This window comes from Mesocricetus auratus, unplaced genomic scaffold (assembly GCF_017639785.1).
Source record: "Mesocricetus auratus isolate SY011 unplaced genomic scaffold, BCM_Maur_2.0 Super-Scaffold_100046, whole genome shotgun sequence".
Classification (NCBI taxonomy): Eukaryota; Metazoa; Chordata; class Mammalia; order Rodentia; family Cricetidae; genus Mesocricetus; species Mesocricetus auratus.
In genome coordinates, this window is record NW_024429223.1 from 591,196 (window position 1) to 608,495 (window position 17,300).

Sequence of the window (17,300 nt, forward strand, 5' to 3'; positions counted from 1 at the left end):
TTGTGATAGGTGAACAATTTCCTGTTGCCTGGAAGATGTAGGGCTCTCAGCTACATCTCAAACCCCATATCTGTCTGCATGCTGCCATGTTCTCTGACATGGTGATAATGGAATGAATCTCTGAAAGTCTAAATGAGCCATCCCAATTAAATATGTTCCCTTGTAGGAGTGGCAATGGTCATGGTTTATTTTCACAATAAAAACCCTGAGACACCAAGCAAATGAAAGACCTTTGTGACAAGAACTTCAGGTCTTCAAAGAAAGAAATTTTTAAAAATATCGTAATATGGAAAGAGTGTCAATGCTCATGGATTGATAGGATTACTATAGTAAAAATGGCCTTCTTACCAAAAGTAATCTACATATTCAATGCAATAACCATCAAAATTCTAACACAATTCTTGACATCTCTTCAAAGAACAATAGTCAACTTCTTATGGAAAGTAAAAAAAGCCCAAGATAGCAGAAACAATTCTGTACAATAAAGGAACTTCTTGAGGTGTTACTATCTTTCATTTCAAGCTCTACTATAGAGCTATAATAATAAAAACCATATTTTATTGGCACAAAAACAGACTGGTGGATCAATGGAAGGGGAAGTGGGTAAAGGGACTGGGAGGAGAGGACACAATAAAGGAACTTCTTGAGGTGTTACTATCTCTGATTTCAAGCTCTACTATAGAGCTATAATAATAAAAACCATATTGTACTGGCACAAAAACAGACTGGTGGATCAATGAAAGGGGGAAGTGGGTAAAGGGACTGGGAGGAGAGGAAGGAAGGGAAACCCCTGCACCCAGCACATAATGCTAGAATGTAGTCTTGAAACACTCCATAGGAAGATGGGGTCCACAATCATTTCAAGGATGCACAGATCTCCTTTTCCCCAACACTTAACACATGAAACTCCTCACACAACTCCATCTGAGCCTCTCTCCTGGGTGATTAATTTGACTCATGACATTAGTGATAAAGGATTAATCTTCATCCCTAGCCATCACTCAGATGGTGTCTTTTCATCCCTCACAGGCATTTCTGTTACCTTCCTGCAGGGTAGACTGGGTATTCACCTGGGTCTCTGTGTCACAAGGTCACATAGGCATGACGGAGGCTCTCTCTAGTACTGATAGACCCAAGGTCAAGACGAAACAGGCATCATCACTGGGATGAGCTATTGTTCTCTGAGGGCATGGGGATGCTTATTATCCTCATTTCTCAAGGTGTGGCTTGTAGAAGAAACATAAAAGGGAGTTGAGAGGGATGGGGTCAGCACTAGAGTGGAAGGGGTTGAGGAGTGTCTTGGACTTAAACCCCATTCATTGCTCATATCCCATTTTACTCTGGGACGTGCTTTTGTCTGAGAAGAATCTCAGTACAGAAGGAAGAAGAGCAGCAGAGCCTGAGTTCTGTATTGGATCTGAGATTATTCTTTTTAGAGGGAGGACAGCAAGTGAGAAGTTCGATGGAGGAGTCCTCTGTTCTTCTCTGCAAGGGGTGCACCCCATGGCAGGGGTTTCTGCTCACAGGTAAGGGTAACCATTCTATGACTGTGTGAGGAGGGAAGCTCAGAAGCAGTCTATAGAAGACTCAAGGCTTTCGTTTGCAGTTACGGTGAAGAAGGCGGAGTGAGGGACAGAGGCTCAGCAGCCTGAAGCTCTCAGGAGACAGGAGGTGATGGCGGCAAGAAAAACCTCAAACATTCCATATTCACAGTGAATTACATTGGCTGGAATTTTCTGAAGGCAGCTCTTCCAAATCAAGACAGCATGACCCTCCAAATAGAAGTCAAACAGGGAGGTCTAGTGAGATGTTTCAGTGTATAAAGATATGAGAACCTGAAGCCCATATTCACCATTCACACAGTTTATGGGAGAGAAGACTTCTGCAGGTTCTATTGCAACCTCCACATAGGTGCTGTGTTTACACCCACACATGCAAACCCTGGCATATGCACCCTCGTGAAGACATGTGGCATATATCTTCATATGTGCACAAGGAGACACCTGCCTTCACAAATACTCACATATTTGTATAAGTAAATCTAAAGTCATTTATTTCACACTTGAATATTATTATTGTCATAAGCTGTAAACCAGGGAGGTGTGAAGACAAATCCATTGATCCACATTCCTCCTTCTTTTCTTCCTTTATCTACTTGTGTCTGAGTCTTTTCTAGGAACTGAAACTTCCCAAAAGGTCACACTAATCCTGCCATTACAAATTTCTGGTTCTGCTGGGTGGTGGTGGCTCAGGCTCTTAATCCCAACACTCCAGATGCAGAGTCAATTGATCTCTGTGAGTTCAAGGCCAGCCTGGTCTTCAGAGCATGTCCCGGGACATCCAAGGGTACATAGAGAAACCCTGTCTCAAAAAAAACACTAAACTAAAATCAAAACCAAAACCAAACACACATAGTGGCCTGATTCAAATGGGCCTAATGTCAGTATATCAAAAATATGAAGCTGTGGGTTACCTAGTATCTCAAAGGGAATAGAGAAAAAAGTCAGAAATTAAGGCCTCTCTAGAGGTGGTATTCTAAGAGACATTGCTTCTCACACAAAACACTCTGTGTGAGGAGGAATATGGGACAGTGAGTGGAGAACTTGACAGACAGCTGAGCAGAGAATTCCAAAGATATTTACTGAGTCACTCTGACACTCTGAATCAATGGAAGTCATGCTGCTCCTGTCTGCAAAGGAGGCTGGGTACACACCTACTCACACACCAAAGTTGAATGATGATAATCACATCTGCTTAATATTGGTGTTTTTTTCTCAATTCTCTTCTAGCCTCTCTTTTAACCCTCTGGCACTTGCCCACCACTGCCCATGTGACCACTGAATTGGCACCACTTCAAGTGGCTGAAGGAGAAAATGTCCTTTTTCTTCCTCATGATTTTCCTGAGAATGTTACAGCCTTTGCCTGGTTCAAAGGACTAAGAAACATGAAACAAGGAATCGCAGTTTATATACTGGGCCACAATTTAAGTGGTCCGGGGCCTGTGCACAGCAGTAGAGAGACAATATATCCCAATGGTTCCCTGCTGCTGGAGAAGGTCACACAGAAGGATTCAGGATACTATACCCTACGAACCTATAATGGACATGCAAAAATCATATCAACCACATCTATATACCTTCATGTGCATGGTAAGTGATTTGTTGTGAACGCTGTGATATAGATGAGGCTTGTTTCACTGGACACACAAAGGAGAGTGGTCTGTGCCTCCCTTTTCTATTCACTGTGCCCCTGTCCTGGGATTCAAGCATTACTTTAAGACACATATGATATAGAATGATTGCAGTAGATCTGAATCCTTCACTTAACTTCACCTTTTGCAGAGGTGGATGTATGGTGGGTAACTCAACCAACGATATCAGTGTCTGTGTAGATTCTTGTTTTCTTAGTCTAAATTTTATATGTTTAAATTTAATACAAACCATTGTTTCCCCTCCTTTCTCTCCACCTGTTCCCTCACCCTACATCCTTCTACCCCCTATTCACTCCTTCTCCATCTCCATTCAGAAAAGATAAGGTCTACTACAGGAATCAACAAAGCATGACACACCAAGCTGAGGTAGGGTCATGCTCCTCCTCCCTGCATCAAGGCTGAGTAAGGTATCCCGCCATAGGGAATAGGTTCCAAGGACTCAGACCATGCATCAGGGGCATACAGATCCCACTTCTAGGGTTCCCCCAAAATGACCAAGATGCACAACTGTCACCCAGATGCAGAGGTCCTAAGTTGGTCACATGCTGGTTTCTTAGCTGTCTGTCTGTAGTACATGAGCTCCTGCAATCTCAGGTTGGCTGTCTCTGCATATTTCCCCATTATGGTATTGACTTCCCCATCCACTTCTTTAGGAATCCCTCAACTCTGTCTTCAACTGGACTCCCAGAGCTCAGCCCAAAGCATGAATATCCATCTATGCATCTGCTTCCATGATGATTAGAGTAGTCATCAATCTAATTGCAGGGGAAGTCCAGTTCAGATACCCTCTCCACTATTGCAAGGAGCCATAGCTGGGGTAATCCTTGTAGGTTCCTGGGAGTTTCCCTGGCACCAGGTTTCTCCATAGCTCCATGATGTCCCTGTCTTTCACGGTATCTCTTTCGTTACTCTCCTCTTCTGGTCTTCCAACAACTCTGCTTTGTTGGGTTCTCATGTTCCTATTGACCCATCCCCTCTCATCTACTTCCTCCAGTTTACCCAGGACATCTCATCTATTTCCTCTTCCCAGGAATATCCATAAGTACCTCTTAGGGTCCTCCTTGCTACCTAGCTTCTTGGGGGCTGAGGATTGTAGCCTGGTTATCCTTTTCTTTGCATATAGTATTCTCTTATGAATGAGTACATACTGTGTTTGTTTTTCGGGGTCTGGGTTACTGCACTCAGGATTTTTTTCTAGTTTCATATAGTTGTCTGCAACTTTCTCGATGCCATTGTTTTTTTCACACTGAGTAATACACCATTTTGCAAATTGTCACATTTTCTTTATCCATTCTTTGGTTGAGGGCATCTTGTTTAGGTTCTGGCTATTACAAATAATGCTTCTATGAACATAGTTGAGCAAGTATCCTAGAGATATGATTGGGCATCCTGTGCTAAAGAGCAGTTTTGCAGGTCTTGAGGTACATTGATTCCCAATTTTCTGAGAAACTGCCATACTCATTTCCAAAATGACTGTACAAGTTTGGACCCCCAGAAGGAGTGGAGGAGCATTCTTACTTCACGTCCTCTCCAACACTGGTTGTCATAAGTGTTTTGCATCTTGGCCATTCTGACAGGTATTAGATTATATCTCAGAGTGGTTTTGATTTGCATTTCCCTGATGGCTAAGGATGTTGAGCAAATTTTTAAGTGTCTTTCAGCCATGTTAGATTCCTCTATTGAGAATTCTCAGTTCAGTTCTGTACCCCATTTTTATTGGATTATTTGGTGTTTTGGTGAATACCTTTTTGAGTTTATGAGGGAGATTGGTATTCTCTTTCATTGCTACATCTTTGTTTGCTTGGTATCAGCATAGCCAAGCCTTATCTGAATGAATTTGGCAATTTTCCTTTTGTTTCTATTATGTAGAACAATTTGATGAGCATTGGTATTAGCCCTTCTTTGAAATTCTGGTAGAATTCTGCATTGAAACTATCTGGCCCTGGACTATTATTGTTTGGGAGACTTTAATGATGGTTTGTATTTTCTTAGGTGTTATAGCCCTGTTTTAATTGTTTCTCTGGTCTTGATTTAATTTTGCTTTAATAATGAGTATGTGGTCAATTTCAGAGAAGGTTCCCTGAGATTCTGAGAAGAAAGTATATTTTGTATTTGAGTGAAATGCTCTGTAAATGTCTATTAAGTGCATTTGAGTCATAACATCTGTTAGCTCCTTTGTTTCCAGTGGTGAGAATGGGGTTTTGAAGTTTCCCACTATTAATATTTGTGGTTTCCTATGTGATTTTATGTTTAGTAATATTTATTTTCCAAATCCAGGTGTCTTGTTATTGGGGCATATATGTTCAGAATTTTGAGACTTCATTTCTATAGATTTTTCCTTTGATGAATATGAAATTACCTTCTCGATCTCTTTTGATAATTTTCTGTTTGAAGTTTATTTTGTTATGTATTAGGATAGGTATATATGCTTCTTATTAGGATCATTTGATTTGAAAATCTTTTCCCAACCTTTTACTCTGAAGTAGTGTCTGTCTTTGAAGTTGATGTATGTTTCTTGTATGCAGCAGAAGGATGGGTCCTGTTTTCATTTCTATTCTGTTAGCTGGTGTCTTTTTATTGGTGAATTTTAGTCTATTGATATTAAGACTTGTTTTTGACTAGCGACTTTCTTGTTTTTGTTTTTTACTTTTTAAACTTTTATTTATTTAATTTAGGAACAAATCTCATTTTGCATATCAATCCCAGTTCCCTCTCCCTTCCATCCTCCTATGCCCCATTGGGTTCCATAGAACCCCCTCTCCAGAGATGATGATCATCAAAGTCTATCACATCATTTGGGAGAGGGCCTAGGCTCTCCTTCATGTATCTGGGCTGAGAGAACATATCTCCATGGTGGAACGGGCTTCCAAAGTCCATTTGTGCACCAGGGATAAATACTGGTTTCACTGTCAGAGGTCCCATAGAGTGCCCAGGCCTCCTAACTGGCACCCACATTCAGAGGGCTTGGTTCAGTCCAGTGCTGGTTCCCCAGCTTTATTACTGGGGTCTGTCTGCTCTCACTTGGTCAGGTCAGATGTTTCTGTGATGATCAGTGATTGTTAACCCTTGTTATTTTTTTGTGCTAGGTAGTGGTGATGGTAGTGTGTGTTTTTCCTTTCTTTGGGTTTTGCTGGTGTGAGATTACCTTATCACTGTTTTTTTGGATATAACTCAGTTCCTGGGTTGTATGTTTCATTCTAGTACTTTCTGTAGTCCTGGATGTGTTGATAGGTATTATTTAAATCTGGTTTTTTCATGAAATAACTTGCTTTCTCCATCTATGCTGATTGAAAGTTTTGCTGGCTATAGTAGTCTTAACTGGCATCCATTGTTCCTTAGTGTTGAAACACCTGTCCTGAACCTTCTGTCCACTGAGAAGTCTGGTGTAATTCTGATTGATCTGCCACTTTATGTTAGTTGGTCTTTTTCCTCTGAAGCTCTTACAATTCTTTGTTCTGTATGTTTAGTATTTTGATTTTTATGTGGTAAGGGGATTTTTATTTTGGTCAACCTCATTGGTGATCTGTAAGCTTCTTGTACCTTTACAGGCATGTTCTTTAGGTCAGGAAATTTTTCTTCTATGCTTTTGTTTACTGTGTTTCTGTGCCTTTGAGCTAGTATTCTTCTCTTTCTATCCCTGTTATTCTTAGGTTTGGTCTTTTCATTGTGTCCCAGATTTCCTGGATGCTTTGTGTTCAAAAATAATTGGATTTAATATTTTCTAGTTGCTGTATTGTGTCTTCAATATCTGAGATTCCTTTCCATTTCTTGTATTCTGTTTGTGATGCTTGCATCTGTAACTCCTGTTCACATACCCAGATTTTCCGTTTCCAGAATTCCCTCAGTTTGTATTTTTTGTTTCTATTTCAGTTTTCCTGTCCTGAGCCATTTCCTCCTTCACCTGTCGGATTGTTTGTTCTTTGCATTCTTTAAGGAAGTTATTGATTTCTTCGAAATTTTACCTTTTCTTCAACTTCTTTAAGGGAACTTTTCATTTCCTCTTCTATATAATCTATCATTTAAGTTAATTGTCAGTTGCATTGGAATACTTAGGTTTTGTTGTTGTAGAATCACTGGTTCATGGTGGTGCCACATTGTATTTTGGTTGTGGAATATATTCTTAAACAGGTGTTTACTCATCTTTTATTCCAATTGATGTGGCCTGTGCCTGTGCCTATTCTTCCAACTATTGTGGTTTGCACCTGTGCCTATGTAATCTGCTGGTTTTTTCCCAGCTAGTGTAGTTCAGTTAGAGTCTGGACTTTGAGGTAGTCCAGCTGAAAGGCCAGTCACTTACCTGATTTTCCAGATGCTGTGGTTTGCACTTATGCCTATGTAGTCTGCTGGGGTTGTGGGGGAGAGATGTCCACAGGGAGCACATTCCGGTGCTTGTGATGGGGCTGCAGAGTTGGTCTCCTAGGGATAGTGTCCAGTGGGTGGTGGGAGTTTGGGAAAAGTCTAGAGACAGGTCTTTCACCTTCCTGCAGGCTTGTGGGGACTTTCAACTCTTGGAGTTAGAATGATTCCTCAAGAAAGGCCTCAAGGGACTCAACATTGTGCCTGGTAGAGGAAAGCATGGGATCTTCACAGAGATGTGAATACCAGATGCTCTGTCTCCAGACCTCTGTCTCAGACTCAATTCTGTCTATGAGAAGTATTTTGTAAGTGTTGGATTATGACTTCCTTATGCCAGGGGACACTGCTCCCTAGAAGTCAAAGTCTTATGATGTGTGAAGCCAGTTCACTGTCATGAGAGACTTGGTTGGGCTATGTCCCTTGGCCATCATTTTTAGAGAGTCAACAAGGGGCATAACTCAACAGGTATCCTGGCCATTAACTAACTGTCCTGCTTAACACAAGAGATTTCACATGAAGTCCATGGTCACCAAGGAAAGGGAGCGAGGAAACAGTATCTATTGACAAGTGCTTGTCCTCTCTGTCCTGCTTGGGGAATTCTCTCTGCCGGGCAAATGTCTGCAGGCTATGGCAATCAGACAGCTTCCCAGACATGAGCTTTAGTTTTCCCAGTGATTACCATGAATGTCATCAGGACAAACTATGAACTGGCAGAAAATTATTTGCCTGAACCAGGAATGTACCTTGTAGCTTGGTTCCATGCCTGTTTTTACACACCTGGAAATCGTGGTAACAGCATTCTCAGACCTACCAGCTGCTTAATGTATCTGCTGTACTGCCAGGAAATCATGTTCTGTTTCTCACTTTATATGTTTCTGTTGAAAAATAGATGGCATCCAAGGGGAATGAACTAGATAGAGATAAAAGGAACCTCAGAAAGACTACAGAGCACATTGGCAAATCCATTACATAGCTCAGCAAACAGAGGAAGTGGGATCATTGTCTTGAAAATATTTTAGAGAATGAAGGACCTTACAACCTTTTCCCAAGGATCAGGTCACCTCTTTGCAAACACCCAAGATGAGAGACTCCTGACACATCACGGGCCTTTGACCTTGGTCAGAAACTAGTGTGTCCATAACCAGTGAGAATAGATCTGTTCTTTTCTCCACACATCATTCACCTGGTGCCTTCAGAGTCTCAAAGTCAGTTTTGTCACCTTCTGGCTGTGAGCAAATTCAGTATTCCTAGGGCATTGAAAACAGGACAAACTGGGTGCCTACCTGGGTTTCCTTGTCACACAGTTGTGCAGATTTTCCCTTTTTGGTGCTGACTAATCTAGGCCAGTACATAGCAGAGTGCAGTTTCATGGTCAGCTGCTATTATCTCTTGTCACAAGGATAGTAATTGTCCTTGACTCTCACTGTGTGTTCTAGAGGACAGAAACATAAAAAACAGAATGGGATAGGTACATGGGGCAGCACAGAAACTGGAGGGGAAGAGCAGTGTTTTGAGCACAGACCCAGACTCAGCCCATGGGACTCTGGGTGGTGCTCCTTCCTGGGAAGAATCTCAGCTCACATTGAGAAGGACAGCAGAGCTTGGGAGCTGACTGCAACAGAAGTACCTCAGGAGCATGACAGATCAGCCTATTGAAACAATGGAGGCCTCCTCTGTACTCCTATGCAAAGGGGCTTATGCTCACAGATGAGGATACCATGAGTTGACTGTGAGAGGAGAGGACTGACTGCTGTCTGGGCTCTCCTGCATGGCCCAAGTACATAAGAAGGGTGTAAGTGTTCATAGGGGAGAAGATACAGAGTGGGAGAGAGGCTCAGCATTAGAGTGCTCTCATCGAATATTAAGTAATAGAGGTGGGGGACATTATTCTTGCGTGAAGTTAGTAAGCATAACAACAATTCTGAAGACTGATACTCTCAGCTTGATGTCCCAAATAAAAAATCAAGCTGGTCTGTATCAGAGGCAAGGTCCAACAGATACAGGAAATTGTTTCATTGTCTGAAAAGAAGTCCTCTGACCTCCACTCAAGTACTGTGTCTTGGACACATCACACACACTAGACTTGACCTTACACTGCTCCCACACAAGTATAATATGTAAACAAGTATAAAATTTAAACAAATGGAAAGGTATTCATGAGACTATGAGCTTCTTAAATAAGTCCATGGGCATGCAGGGCTCTGGGATATTATTTATTCAGTCAGTCTCCACATGTATCTCAGTTATTTTTCTAGGCATCACTTAAAAAATACAAGGCAACTCCTCGATCTTATGTCTCAGTCTGAGTGGACTTGACATAAAGAAAGCTAGAAGGCAAATTCAGGTGTTGTCTACATCCCAAAGAGGAACACCACAACAAAGTCTGAGTGTGAAGACATGGGGTCTGTAGGGGCAGATATCACTCTAACACTGGAAATGTGATCAGGGATCTGATAGCAGTAAGCCAAAATGACATTGAGAACATGAAGAACCTGTGCAGACCTCCTACCATTAGGACAGGGAGACACTCACCCAGAAACCTAGCCTGTGCAGTGGACTCATCTGCTCAGGACAGTGGGCCTCATCTTAGTCAAATACAAATGTCTCAATTTATATGGATCTCTCTCTTCCCTTCTAGCCTTCATTTGGAAGTGTGGGAGGTTTGACACCTCTGGTCAGCCCACTATTGAATCAGTGCCACCCAGCATTGCTGAAGGAGGAAGTGTTCTTCTACTTGTTCACAATCCCCCAGAGAATATTATAGCCTTTGCCTGGTTCAAAGGAATGACTGTGCTAAAGAACCAAGAAATTGCCCGGTATATAATAGATAGGAAAGCACCTGTTACAGGGCCTGCATACAGTGGCAGAGAGATGCTGTACCAGGATGGATCCCTGCTGCTTCATGGTGTCACTAAGAAAGATCTGGGATTGTATACTCTGCGAATTCTGAGAGCAGATATGAGAAGTGAAGAAGCACACGTGCAACTCCAGGTGGACAGTAAGTGATTCTCTGTGATTCTTCAGTGCTGGGTGGGCCTTAGACACACAGGGATGCCATGGACAGCCTAGGCTTTCTTCCATCTGCACTGTGTACCATATGGAGGTTGAGCACTTAGTGCAGGACACATTGGTAGACACAGATTGCCACAGAGCAGCTTCCACCTTCTTACTCCACCTGCATCAAGGATGACCTTGATGGAAAGTAACTCAACCTGAGAAGACAGAGTCATCCCAGTCTTCTGGGGCTCTAGACCATCAAACTGTGAATCCATTCATCTTTTCAAGGCTGAACTAAAGTGAACCAGGGGAGCATTTTTCTGGTGCTCTACACTTACATCCTCTCAGAGATGATAGGAAACAATGGTTTTAGAGCATCCGTGTCAAACTGGGGTATTTATTAGCTCTAAATAGAGAGTGCCATAAATAAAATTCAGAAACTGGTACAGAAAGCTTGGCATGATTCCTATTGGTTTGCTCTTCATGCTTGCTCAACCAGATGTCTTATATCACTGAGGACTTCTAGACCAGGGGTGAACTGCCTGCATTTTTCTGAATACCTTGACATCTACACCCAATTTTAAAAATGTAATATAGTTTTACAAACAAGCTAATCTGGTAGTGGCTTTGTCAACTGGGGCCTTGTTTTTGCAAAATGCAACTTGTATCAAGTTGAAATAAAACCAGCCTGAATAATACCCAAGCCTTTTAAAGACCTAAGCCTGACTCCTCTCAGCATCCTACAGCCCCAGTCTTATGGTGATACTCTGTTTATGCTCAAGCAAATAAAATTTGCCTTAATATCAGAGGGTAGAGGTATCTGCTAGAATTCTTACCTTTACAAAGCCATCAGACTTAAAAGGGGTGAGCCCCTGTCTTTACCTGCCTTAAAGTCCTCTCTCTGCCCCACCATATCACTTCCTGTTTCCTCCTCCCTAGTGCTGGGATTAAAGGCATGTGTCTCCCAAGTACTGGGTGAAAGGTGAAAGTGCTGGGACTGAAGTTGTGTGACACCAGTGCATGCCCTCTGTGGTTAACCAGTGCACTCTGCACAGTTTACTTGTTAGAGTACAAACAAGACATCACCACATGGACCTAAAGGCTATTTTTACATAACAGCAAGTTCATCTGTTAGGTGAAGACAGGTGTTGAGTGTTTCCTCAAAGGAAATTGAAGAAAAAACCTAGAAAGAGAAAGTTCCAGGTCTGTTGTGTTCAGGGGAGGCATCATCTCAAACCCCAGTGTGCAAGAGTGGGCAGTGTCTGACTGAGGAAGCAGCCATGTAGACAGCCAACGGGACAGTTCCATGAAGAGGAAATGACATTTTCAGGAGCACTGTTAGAAAGGATGAGGTCATGTTTCTGCACTTTATTAAATGGGTTAGATACAAGCACACCTACAACTCTAGGCTGAGAGATGGATCTATCTGCTCAGGATGGAGGTCACCATCTTTTTATCAAGCACAATGATACTTATACAATGGCTTTTTTGGCCTTTTCCCTTCCAGCATCCCTTTCTCTGTGTTGTAACCCTCTCACCACTTCCCAACTCATGATCCAACCTGTGCCTCAGTATGCTGCTGAAGGGGAAAGTGTTCTTCTACAAGTTCATAATCTTCCTGAAGATCTGCGAGCCTTTTCCTGGTACAAATCAATACATAGGTCCCAGGTTCTTAAAATTGTAGAATACAGCAAAATCATATATCCTGTCTCCTGGGAGCCTGCATACAGCAGTAGAGGAATGATATACAATAATGGATCCCTGATGCTCGAGAATGTCATGAAGAATGATACAGGAACGTATGCACTAGCAGTTTTAAACAAAAATTTCAAAATAGAAGAGGCATATGTGAAATTGTATGTGAAAAGTAAGTGATTCTCTATGTTCTCTAGCTGCTGGATATGGCTTATCTTACTTAATACACTGAACTGTCAGATTGGGCTGTTTCTGCTTTGTCCCCCATAGCATTGTGTCTTTCCATTGGGGTTTGGGCCCCTACTGTAGGCACTCATAGGGTAAATAAACAACAAAAGATAAGAACCCATCACCTATCTTTACCTGTAGACAGGAGAACATTTGCTGGGAAAACTCAGTCCCAGGATATCAGCCTCAGTGCACACACTTGGAGCTCTGACCATGCATATGTCCCCAGAAATACTCTATGGGAGTCAGGCAGTCCTTGCTGATGCATCCATAGGGTCCTCACAGAGAGTACCAAGAAAGTTTGACTCCAAAACTTTGCCACTGGGGAACATTTTATAACTGATTGTTTAGATTTTCTGTCTGAGCCAAAAGGGAACAAGGTTTTACTGACTGTCCAAGTCATGGAACTGACTATCCCATAGAGTGTAGAACCAGCTGTGTACTGCCATGACAGCTACAGTTAGGTAGTCGACCTGTGTATCTCCTTCTCCTGAGGCTCGGTGGACAGGTATCTGGGTCATTAGCCCCTTGTTATAATGGGTTTATGAAACTTCACAGAAAGATCAATGCACCAAGGGAAGAAACAGAGGAGGTAGCTACTAAAGATTCCTTTTTCACCTGGGGGTTCAGCCTAGGGAATTTTCTTTTGCAGGTAAATAGTAACAGATGGTGCTGATGTGAGCAGCCCCACACTCTGACATCAAATCATTGCTCATAACTAAGCTTAACTCATGGGCACTGCAATGACCATTCACTGTGTGTCCTATTATAGGGAAACAGAGGCACAGGAAACAGTGTCTGTATCAGGGTCACACATATCCTGGGTGGCAAATGCATAACACAAGATATGTCTATAGTCATAGTTCTAAATCCCACCCCCTTGAAAGTTTTTAAAGTATGAACTGAAGAGGGACTGGCTGAATATTTTGAACTCCTGTCATTTGGTAACCTCCTCTCTTTCTTCACAGAGCATGTGACACAGCCGTTTGTGCAAGTCACTGATACCACAGTTGCAGGACATAGATCTGTGATCTTCACCTGCATTTCACCTGACACTGATACCTCTATCTGTTGGATTTTCAATAACAAGACTCTGCAGTTCACAGAGAGGATGATTGTGTCCCCGACGAAGTGTGGACTCAAAATCGATCCTGTGAGGAGTAAAGATGCTGGAGAATACAAGTGTGAGGTCTCCAACCAATTCAGTTTGAAGACCAGCCTCCCAATCAGCCTGGCTGTGAATAATGAGTGACCTCTTCTCATCCTACTGCAGAGTGGGGGGGGTTATTGATTGGGTACAAAATAGAGAAAAGTTACATGATGGAAATGATGAGTCACTACTCAGGTACAGCCAGCATGGTGACTCATCCTATGATCCCGGGATACACGTGTGTACAAGGGAAGGTCAGGATTTAAAGTGGGGCTGTTTAAAACAAAAAATAAAGATATCAATGTGGTAAACAAAAGTTCAAAGGCCTTAAGAGTTCAGGTTGTGTTTCAGATGTATAATGATATCTCAGAATTCATGTGAACTCATTTCAGGATCCCTCAAGCTTTTGGAGTCTGTGAGTCTGCTGTGAAAAAAATGGTGCACTGTTTGCGTACATAAAAATATCCTCATATGCTTCAAAACATTCCCTGCTTAACTAATTTGCCTCATCCCAGTGCTGCCTGAGCACCATTCATCCATATGAAGTGAGGAAGTGTGGCAGGAGAAGGGCCTGCCCATGTTTGAGTATATAGATATAACTGGTTTCTAAATGGCTTTGATCCACAGTTTGATAAAAAAATCCTTCACATCAGGGCAGATCATACTCATGTTAACCTTAGAGTGGCATTCACAGTGGAACTGTGCAATGCAGGCTTTCTTGTTAATATGTATTTCTTTCCTTTTCTATTATCTTCTCATATATTACATTCCGACCAGTTTCCCTTCACTCCACTTCTTCCTAACCTCCACTTCCCATTTACCTCTGATTAATGTCTCTTCTGATTCCCTTCAAAAAATGAGTAGGGCAACCAGGGATATCTACAGAACATGGGATGGCAAGTTACATTAGACTTGACACAATCCCTCATATCAGAGATGGAAGAGGCAACCCAGTAGGAAAAAAGATCCCAAAGTGCAGGCAAAAGCATCAGAGATGTCCTCCATATCCAATGCTTGGAATTCCACAAGAATGTCCATCCACACTATTATAACTTATACACAGAATCCCTAGCTGAAACTCATTCAAAATCCATCAATGTAATACATTATATAAACAATCTGAAAAAGAAAACCACATGGTCATCTCACTAGATACTGAAAAAGCCTTTGACAAAGTCTAAAACCCCTTCATGATAAATGTCTTTGAGAGACCACGGATAATAGGAACATACCTAAACACAATAAAATCTATATATAGCAAACCAACAGCCAACATCAAACTAAATGGAGAGAAACTCAACATGATTCCTCTGAAATAAGGAAGAAGACAAGGAGGCCCCTTCTCAATATCTATTCAGTGTTGTACTTGAAGTTCTAGCTAGACCAATAAGACAACAAAAGGAGATCAAGGGGATACAAATTTGAAAGGAAGAAGTCAAACTTTCACTATTTGCAGATGATAAGATAGTTTCTATAAGTGACAAAAGGAATTCTACCAGGAAACTCCTACAGCTGATAAACACCTTTAGCAAAGTGGCAGGATACAAGATTAACTAAAAAATCAGTAAGCCTGCTATATACAGATGATAAATGGACTGAGAAAGAAGCCTACTATATACAGATGATAAATGGACTGAGAAAGAAATCAGAGAAACATCACACTTAACAATAGCCACAAACAAAATTAAATATCTTGGGGTTAAAGCTAACCAAACAAGTGAAAGACCTGTATAACTAGAAGTGTGAGTCTTTAAAGAAAGAAACAAAAGAAGATACCAGTAAATGGAAATATATCCCGTGCTCCTGAATAGGTAGGATCAGCATAGTCAAAATGAGAATCTTGCCAAAAGCAATCTACAAATTCAATGCAATTTCTATCAAAATTCCAGCACAATTCTTCATAGACCTTGATAGAATAATACTAAAGTTTATATGGAAAAATAAAAAATCCAGGATAGCCAAAACAACTTTGTACAATAAAGGAACAACCAGAGGCATCACCATCCATAACTTCAAGTTATAGTCCTGAAAACAGCTTGTTATTGACACAAAAATAGATAGATAGACCAATGGAATCAAATTGAAAACCTTGACATGGACCCACACACCTACAATCACCTGGTTTTTGACAAAGAAGCCAAAATTATACAATGGAAAAAGAAAGACTCTTCAACAAATGGTGCTGGTGTAACTGAATGCTTGTGTAGAGGACTGCACACAGATTCTTATCTATTGCCATGCACAAAACTTACATTCAAATGGATCAAAGACTTCAACATAAATCCAGTCACACTGAACCTCTTAGAAGAGAAAGTGGGAGGTACTCTTGAACAAATTGGTTCAGGAGAACACTTCCTAAGCTTAACACCAGTAGCACAGGCATTGTGATAAACAATAATAAATGGGACCTACTGAAACTGAGAAGCTTGTGTAAGGCAAAGGACATAGTCACCAAGACAAAATGTCAGCTCACAGAATGGAAAAAGATAATCACCAACCCCATCTGACAGAGAGCAGATTTCCAAAATATACAAAAACTCAAGAAGCTTGTTATCAAATCACTAAATAATCCAATTAAAATGTGGGGTGCAGAACTAAATAGAGAATTCTCAATAGATGGATCTAAAGTGACTGAAAGACACCTTAGCCATCAGGGAAATGCAAATCAAAACAGCTCAGAGCTATGATCTTGCTCCTGTCAGAATGGCTAAAATCAAAAACACTAATGATAGTATATGCTGGAGATCATGTGGAGAAAGAGGAAAACTCCTCCACAGCTGGTGGGAGTGCAAACTCATACAGCCACTTTGGAAATCAGTATGACAGGTCCTAAGGAAAATGGAAAGCAGTCTATCTCAAGATCCAGCAATTCCACTGTTCGGCTTACACCAGAAGAGTGCACTCATATACAAACAGCAGCACTATTTGTAATAGCCAGAACATTGAAGCAACCTAGATTCCCTGCAACTGAAGAATGGATAAAAAAACGTGGTACATGTACACAATGGATTACTACTCAGTGGGGAAAAAAGTCAATGGAATCTTGAAATCCACAGGCTAGTGGATGGGACAAGAAGAAACTATCCTGAGTGAGGTAACCCAGTTACAAAAAGACAAACATGTTAAGTACTCACTCATATATGGATATTAGACATAAGCAAAGAATTATCAGTCTACAATTCTCACCGCCATAGAAGTTAGGATGCAAGGAGGATCTTAACTGAGATATACATTGTCCCCAAGAGAAGGGGAAATGAACAAGATCTCCTAAGCAAATTGGGAGCATGGTGAGAAGGGAGAGGGAGTTAGGAGAAAGATAAGAGGAGAAGAAGAGGGGAGAGGAGGACATGAGGGAGCAGGAAGATTGAATCTGGGGAAGAATATAGTAGAGCAAGTGAAGTGATACCATAATAGAGGGAGCCATTATAGGTTTAAAGAGAAATCTAGCACCAGGGACATGTCCAGTGATCTACAAGGATGACTCCAACTGAGAATCTAAGCAATAGTGGAGAGGAATCCTTAAGTACCCTTCCCCTATAATGAGATTCATGACGGCCTTATATGCCATCCTAGAACCTTCATCCAGTAGCTGATAGAAGCAGAGGCAGACACCCACAGGTAAACACTGAACTGAACTCCTGTAATCCAGTTGCAGAGAGGGAG

The 17,300-nt window shown here is 41.5% G+C and overlaps 1 protein-coding gene across 1 annotated transcript in view; it reads left to right on the top strand.

Moving 5' to 3' along the window:
• Positions 1-1,462: 1,462 nt before the first annotated feature.
• LOC101839860 (carcinoembryonic antigen-related cell adhesion molecule 3-like) overlaps positions 1,463-17,300 on the top strand; it is a 143,697-nt gene continuing 127,859 nt past the window's right edge. Inside the window, 2 exon segments of the mRNA XM_040735437.1 lie at positions 1,463-1,526; positions 2,790-3,149. Of these exon segments, the coding sequence (XP_040591371.1) occupies positions 1,463-1,526; positions 2,790-3,149 (424 nt within the window).